We start from the raw sequence: 8,232 nt of genomic DNA, 5'->3' as shown, positions 1-8,232 counted from the left end.
AGAAAAATCAAAAGTGCTGCATATGCCTATAGCAAAATAATAAACAATGGCCAAATATTTGCTATAATAAAACTAACTGTTTTGAATAAGTAGCATCTTAATGATCATCTTAATGATATACTTCATATTGTGTAATTTGTCAAAATATACTCTACTGTCATGTAGATCTAAACAGAACAAATTTTTTAAAAAATCATTCCTAAGGACCTCCCACTATCCTAGAATCAGACTGGTGTTCAATAATATTGCTGAGAAATTGTGCTTTGTCAGTAGCCTGATCTCTACTTTCAAATGTATAGAAAGCTTCTGAAAGTCTTCTTTGTCATGAGAGGTATGTATTACAAATCAAATAAGAATTCCTTTTCTTTTTAAAATCTATAATACTAGTTATTTTTTTAGATAAAATGAAAAATTCAATCCAAATATACCAAAATGAAGAAGTTTTCAATAGCCATCTACAAGAAAACCAAGGCCCCTTTGGGAGAACAGAAAGTTCCTCTTTCCTAAGAGGCAGGAACCCTATCTTGACAATAATTTTAATGCATTTTATCTCACTAAATCCACTCTAGTTAAAATGCTTACATAGTCCTAATATACTCAGTCAATGTAGGCCTTATTGATGAAATTTAGTTTATGTGTCTTTGCTAAAAGATGTCATCTAGACAGAAAATATTATTTCCTCAAATACAGAGAAAATTGAATTCAGAAATCTGAATCCAGCAAAGAATTTCCAAGAATCTGCAATCATGCTGTACACCTGCCTTTTTAAAATTCAAATTATGATTAATTATATAATCTTAAGAAAGAAAACTCAGTTATAAAATTTTATATTGTACTAATTATGTTAAAATATATACACAATCACTGGTACACCTTAATTTACATTTCCTATAATTACTTAGTATGTACATACACATAAGAGGGCGGGTGTGGGGAGAGAGAGCTATATTTTTTTAAAAAACAATACTGGAATTATTTTACAATGAAAAACGTAGAGACTTGGACAATTATCCATGTGAAAAAAAAGAGAGAGAGAGAGAAAGAAATCCTTATTCTTTCTTAACCAATAGAGATAGATACTCACAAGTTACATTCCTAAGGACCTCCCACTATCCTAGAATCCACTAATAGGTTTCCAGTTACCTATAATTTCTGTAGGAAAACAGGCTTCCTTCAGGGTTAAGGCACTTCCCATCAGAACGTTACTGTTTTCATGCTCAAACCTAAGACATGTCAATTTCTTCTCTTATCCTAAGATATACTTAATATTGTATAATATGTCAAAGTATACTCTACTGTCATGTAGATCTAAACAGAACAAATTTTTTTTAAAAAATCAAAGAACCCCTACAGCAAAAAAAAAAAGAAAAAAAGAAAAAAAAGCCATCTCAATTTTAACAGCAAATAATATATCTAAAAAGAAAGTACAATAAGAACTTTCCTTAAAAAAATAAATAATCAGAACTCTAGATACAATTCTTTGGAGCATGTTTCCTCCAACTTTCACACAACAAGGCCCTGATTCCAAAGAGCTTACAAGGTCAATTCTAGGTAAAGGAAAAACTGCTGGAACAATTATAATATTCTAAGAAAAAAAAAACACTTTTCTGTGTATAATCAGTCTTTTTCCTTTCTTTCTTTTCAGAAAAGGGAAATCATACAACACCTTAATTTAAAATCTCGAAAATTCAAATTCCAGAATCAGCCTGGGAAATGCATTCATTCCCCGCCTTCAGCTAGCAGGTTCCTTCTGAAGCTGTATTCTAGAAAGAGATTCTAGATTATGGTTGGGTAGTTGATGATGAGTCTCCAAAGGAAACAGACAGGAAAGAGGGGTGAAACACTTGGAAGCTTAAGGTTTAGGAGGAAGGATTTATCAATCTACCCATCCGACAGTCACCGGTCACTTTCCTGCTGTGTACTGAGACGCTGGGAGTAGAATAATTTGGAGAAGAAAAAATGTCTTATGACAACCTATCTCCACTCCACCCAGCTTTCTCTTCGGTATAACAGATACTTCATGCAAATGATTATTCAATTATTTCTCTGTCAATGAATTTTCGCTATTCATAAATCATTCCCTTGCTGAGCGGAACAAAAAGTTGGGGGCAACTCCCTGTTTGGAATGGGGACAGTGAACTTTTCAACCTCGACGCCCATCTCACAGCCTATAAAAGGTCAGCCCTTTGGGGTGGCTGGCAACGCTTCCTCTCCAGCTGCCACCACTTTCCCCAGGCCCTCGGTCTCTCCAGCAACACCATGTCACTCTCAGTGCGCACCTCTGGGCTGTCCAGGCGGCTGTCCTCTCAGAGTGGGATGTCGGGCAGACCCAGAGGCATATCTGCTTCCAGCATTGCTAGTGGCTATGGGGGAAGTGGCTATGGGGGAAGCGCCTATGGCCTTGGAATGGGCTATGGAGGAGGCTTCTCGGCTGCTTCTATGTTTGGTTCTAGTTCTGTCCTTGGTGGTGGTTCTGGAAGTTCCTTGGCAGGAGGACTAGGTGCTGGCTATGGAGGATCCCTGGGAGGTGGCTTTGGAGGAGGGATGGGGATGGGGATGGGGATGGGGGGAAACCTAGGAGGTGGCTCTCTAGTTGTCCTCTCTGGCAATGATGGAGGCCTTCTTTCTGGATCAGAAAAAGAAACCATGAAAAATCTGAATGACAGATTAGCCTCCTACCTGGATAAGGTTCGAGCTCTGGAGGAGGCTAATGCTGATCTAGAAAGCAAAATCCGAGATTGGTATGAAACCCGAGGGACTAGGACTGTAGATTCAGGGTCACAGAATGATTACAGTAAATACTACCCAGTGATTGAAGATCTCAGGAATAAGGTAAGAACACATTTTCTGGGGTGGCTTTGGGAATTATTTTTCTTTTATTATTATAATATTTTACAGTGAAAATGACCTACTAGATATTTTTCAGGTTGACTGTACTTGGAGAATTTTTTCATCCCAAGAAGTTTAGAGGTCTGGGGGAGTAGCTCAGTGGCAGGCAGAGTGCTTGCCTAATGTGTGCAAGGCCCTGGGTTTGATCTCCTGCACCAGAAAGTTTCAACTATCATTTACCATATAGTGACGATATTTCTACTCTCATCCTAGGAAATGTATGTTTAATTTTTCAATATCATTTTATAAATAGGTTTCCTTAGGGAAAAAAAAGAAACTGCCTTAAACTGATAATGAAACCCAGCATTTAAGATTACCGTTTGAACTCTGTGTCAAAAATATCTTTGTAAACTAGTAGCATATTAGAACTTCATTTTCCATGTCTCCCATTATTTTGCCAGATCATTTCTGCCAACATTGGCAATGCCCAGATCATCTTGCAGATTGACAATGCCAGACTGGCTGCTGAAGACTTCAGAATGAAGTGAGTAAAACAGACGGATGATAACTTACCTTCCCTACCATGTCCTTTTTTTTTTTTTAAAGAGAGAGTGAAAGAGGAGAGAGAGAGAGAGAGAGAGAGAGAGAGAGAATTTTTTAATATTTATTATTTTTTAGTTCTCGGCGGACACAACATCTTTGTTGGTATATGGTGCTGAGGATCGAACCCGGGCCGCACGCATGTCAGGCGAGCGCGCTACCGCTTGAGCCACATCCCCAGCCCCCCTACCATGTCCTTTTATTCCCTATTTTCCTGTCTTCAGTGATTTTTCAAATCTTCTGAAGTTCACATTCTCCATATATTTGGTGTTTGGCAAATGCACATAGGACATTCTAAAAAGTAATTAGAATCAAACACACTTAAAATAAGTTGCTTACTCCTCAGGCTATGGATCACCATAGTTGTAATGACTCATAATTCAACATGATAATTCTACTAATGTCCTAAACTTGAATTTTCAATGTTATCAAAATTAACTAATAATGTTTTTGACAAAGGGTTCATTGAAACAGTTGTTTTCCTGATGGCACATACAACTGAAAGATTAACCATCCACTTTTTATTTATATTTCCATCTCCTTTTCCATATTCCATCCTTCCAGACATAAGGAATAAAAGCTTTTTGCATTACAAAATTTCCACACAGGAAGGTGATGGCCTGAACCTATAAGATCTTGTCAAAAGCTAAGGAAGAAGTACTGATGTTTTAAATAAAATAAATCATGAAGAAAATTAAGCAAAAAGAGTAACTATTATTTCATTTTCAATTGTTTTTAGAATGCCATTAGGAACTGCACCTAGAGATAGGGGCTGCTATTTATTGTTCATAGCTGCAGCAGCAAAGGGGACTCTGTTCCCAGGGGTGCTATGGGGGTTCATTGCTGGTAGAAAAGCATCACCTCATAATTTTTTTCCTTTTCTTCTCTCCAACTGAACAATTTATTAATGCACTTGGAAAGAGGAAGGAAGGGAGTCACAAAAGCAAAAACTGTATCACACACTACAACGATGCTATTTTCCAACAGTTGCAGTGATTCATGCACCAAATAGCCTAAAGTTGGCAGTGGCCTTGTCAAAATTGTTGTGTTGAATCCCTAAACTGATTTCAGATATGAGAATGAGCTGGCTCTACGCCAGACTGTGGAGGCTGACATCAATGGCCTGCGCAAGGTGCTGGACGATCTGACCCTGGCCAGAACTGACCTGGAGATGCAGATTGAGAACCTGACAGAAGAGCTGGCCTACCTGAAGAAGAACCACGAGGAGGTCAGAAGTTGTTTTTTTTTTTTTTTCTCCCAGACCCCAAAATTAAAATTTCAGATTTGTAAATCTAAAGTTAAAACATGGCCTTTTAAAGTGGCCATTTGTTTTGGATGTGTCTGTGTGTACGTTGCTGCTGCTGCTGCTACTAATGGTTCCTACTAAGGTTTATCAAATCAGAGGCACTTTCTGTTTTTGTCGTTTTCATTATTAGATAATGACAACAAGAATTTTAATTATCTTGATTTAGTGGTTTTGAAAAAATATATATGTCACAAGTTAGATAAAAACAAAGTCTACCAATAACATGTAATGCTATATATGCCACACGTGGAACTCTGATGGCCCATGATGTATATCAGAGGCTGGTGTAGAAAATGGACACCAGCATTAAGTTTCTAAAGGATTCTCTACTCAATTTTCAATGACTGGTACAAACTCTGCAAGCCTGGGTACTGATTGCAGCCCTCCCTCAGGTAGCTGGCATTGAAAACCCTCCAGCAACATGCATACCAAGCCTCCCCTCCTGTACAGACAGTGGACCCTCTAAAAGGAGAGCCAACCAGTCCACAGCATATAGGGCCTATGGTCACTTAAAGGGCCTGTGAAAATATCTTTTTTTTTTTAAGTCAGAAGAATATGATGAATGTTTAAAGAGTTTTAATATATTGATATATTTGTCTTTATGCCAAGTCAATCAAAAATATATAATTTTTACTATCGTTGTAATGAAAGAGGCCCAGAAAAGCAAAAGCACCACAATGGTCCCCTGCACCTCGCTTTTTCATTTGCTGTCCCTAGGAGCTCCTAAGTTGCCGGGCAGGTGGCCCAGGCGAGGTCAGCGTAGAAATGGACGCTGCACCAGGAGTGGACCTCACCAGGCTCCTCAACGACATGAGGACACAGTATGAATCCATGGCTGAGCAAAATCGGAAGGACGCAGAAGCCTGGTTCCTTGAAAAGGTAACACAAACGCAAACGGCTTTGATTAACAGTCACGGAAAGAGAGCTCAAGGCTCCAGGCTTGAGCTCCCTGCGCCCTTTTTTGCTGTTGCAGAGCGGGGAGCTCAGGAAGGAGATCAGCACCAACACAGAGCAGCTTCAGTCCAGCAAGAGCGAGGTCACCGACCTGAGGCGCGCCATGCAAAACCTGGAGATCGAGCTCCAGTCGCAGCTCGCCATGGTAGGACTCGCACCATTTCAACTTCCAAACATAATGCTGCACCCAAAGTATGTTAGACCATTGGCTGCCCTCCTGTCTTCAGTTTCCTTCATTGTCATGTCTGTGCCATTTCCCTTCCACATGCAGAAAAAATCCCTGGAGGACTCTTTGGCTGAAACCGAGGGTGGCTTCTGCTATCAGCTGTCCCAGGTGCAGCAGCTCATCGGCAACCTGGAAGCACAGCTGCAGCAGGTGCGCGCAGATGCCGAGCGCCAGAGCGTGGACCACCAGCGCCTGCTGGACGCCAAGGCTCGCCTGGAGCTGGAGATCGAGACCTACCGCCGTCTGCTGGATGGGGAGGACCAAGGGTGTGTACACGTTCAAGTTGGAAATACTTTCTAGGGCTGACAAATAGTGGGCACCCGATGCAGTTTTTGTTTTTGTTTTTTCCTGCAAGGAGAAAAGGTTCTTTAGTTGATAGAAAATAATATATTTAGGAAATACGATGTCTGGGATGTATTAAATACTGTGCAAAGTATGTTCACACCTCATCACACCTGATAATTCATAAAATGCTGTGATGAGCAAAGACACCGCAGACAGAAGGAGATGGTAAAGGAACCTGCATATACCAGAAAAACTGCCCATTCAGTTTCTGGTATCAGCGACCTGATGCTAAGATGACATATCAGATGGGAGCCATCTGAACCACCTCAGACCTATGATGACAAATCTTCCAGAAGAGATAGCAGTTCCTATTAGGGAAGGAGAACTCAGAGCTGTAAACTGGAAAATCTCCTTTCTGAAACCAAATCTTCCATTAATTGCCAGGTCTCTTCACTCTGAGAGCCCGTTTTAGGCAGGGTTTAGAAACAAGAGTGCCTTGAACCAATTGATTACTCTCAGGGTGCATCCTTCAGTGGAGACATTTGGAATATGTTCTCTATTTGACCATAATATTCCATACCTTTATGATTGTTGGCTCAAACAGCAAATTCTTATTTCTTCTCATTCCAGGAGGAATCACGTGATATCTATCCACAGTGATGGTTTTGATGAAAATTTATCTGTGACAGGCTCCAAATCTCAAGCACAGTCGATTGATTCATCGAAAGGTAGGCAGATAACAATCACTGAAAGTAAATTGGAATCATATCTATTAATGACTAAAACTGTAAGATCTCTTTGAACATTACAGTATTATTAACAATTTAAATCTAAAGTATGCCTGTATTCTCAGCCAAGGAAAAACATTTGTGTAGTCTTACAGCAAAAAAAGCAGTCCCGGACTAGGGGTATAGCTCAGTGATAGACCACTTGCCTAGCCAGTGCAAGTCCCTGGATTCTATCTCCAACACTGCAAAGGGGCGGGGTAGTCCATAGCATTGTAAAACTTTTTTGCAAACCTACGGGGGAAAATCATACTCTCCAAAGAGGTACTATGAGTACCACACCACTTTTGAAATTTTCAAAAAGAAAAATATTCATTTTTGCATAAGGTAATACTGAATATATTTCATTTTCACTGAGGAAAAAAAAACACATTTTGTTTTAGAATGTAAAAGTTACTTTTTTTTTTTTGATTACTGAGCCACATCCCCATCCCTATTTATTTATTTATTTATTTATTTATTTTATTTTGAGACAGGGTCTCACTAAGTTGCTTAGGGCCTTGCTAAGTTGCTGAAGCTGGCTTTGAACTTATGGTCCTCCTGTCTCAGCCTCCTAAACCACTGGGATTATAGGTGTGTGCCAACACACCCAGCTAAAAGTCACTTTTGAAAGTTTAAATTTAATGGATTGTATTAGCTAATACATGATTTAGTTGCTTAAGTCAAACAACAACCAATTTTGGATTAAATATTTGAAACACTAACATCTGCCCCCTTTATTCCATTTTACTCGTTAGACCCAAACAAAACCCGAAAAATCAAGACCATCGTGCAGGAGGTGGTGAATGGTGAGGTGGTCTCATCCCAAGTTCAAGAACTTGAAGAAGTAATGTAAAGATTCACAAAATCTACCCTGTGATTGGTTCCTTAGGGACAAGCAATTTACAACTAGAAATGATGCTTTCAGAGTGAGGTGCTGAGTTCAGTCTCTATTTTGGTCTGTTTCATTCTCTTTGTATTTCCTACTCACTTTGAGTCCTTTCTGCTCTAATGAGACAATATCCAATTAAAACCATGCAACCATGTTGATCTTCATAACACACCAAAATTACTTTACCTTCTAGACCTGGAATAGTCTTTTAATGAACTTTCTTCTGGGGATCTGGACTGTTTTTATTAATCACAGAACTTCGACAAAGTAGTGTTGTTTTAATGGAGCTAATTTGAATAAAAGACTAATGGCAATAATATGAAGTGTGCACATTCTTGATTCCAACAATAATGTGGAGGGCTTAGAGAGAAGTTTC

General features: G+C 39.3%; 1 protein-coding gene across 1 annotated transcript; it reads left to right on the top strand.

The window, feature by feature from the left end:
* Positions 1-2,259: 2,259 nt before the first annotated feature.
* On the top strand, positions 2,260-7,820 carry KRT12 (keratin 12; the record flags this gene model as incomplete). The annotated part of the gene is made up of 8 exons (XM_081272100.1): positions 2,260-2,832; positions 3,291-3,373; positions 4,501-4,657; positions 5,453-5,614; positions 5,709-5,834; positions 5,961-6,181; positions 6,858-6,928; positions 7,723-7,820. 8 exons carry the CDS (start codon positions 2,260-2,262, stop codon positions 7,818-7,820), a joined length of 1,491 nt encoding a protein of 496 aa, XP_081128226.1.
* Positions 7,821-8,232: the final 412 nt, after the last annotated feature.

The sequence above is a fragment of the Spermophilus citellus genome (genome assembly GCF_964194105.1).
Source record: "Spermophilus citellus genome assembly, chromosome: 17".
NCBI lineage: Eukaryota > Metazoa > Chordata > Mammalia > Rodentia > Sciuridae > Spermophilus > Spermophilus citellus.
Note: the sequence above shows the minus strand (reverse complement) of the source record. Positions and strands in the feature narration are given on the sequence as shown.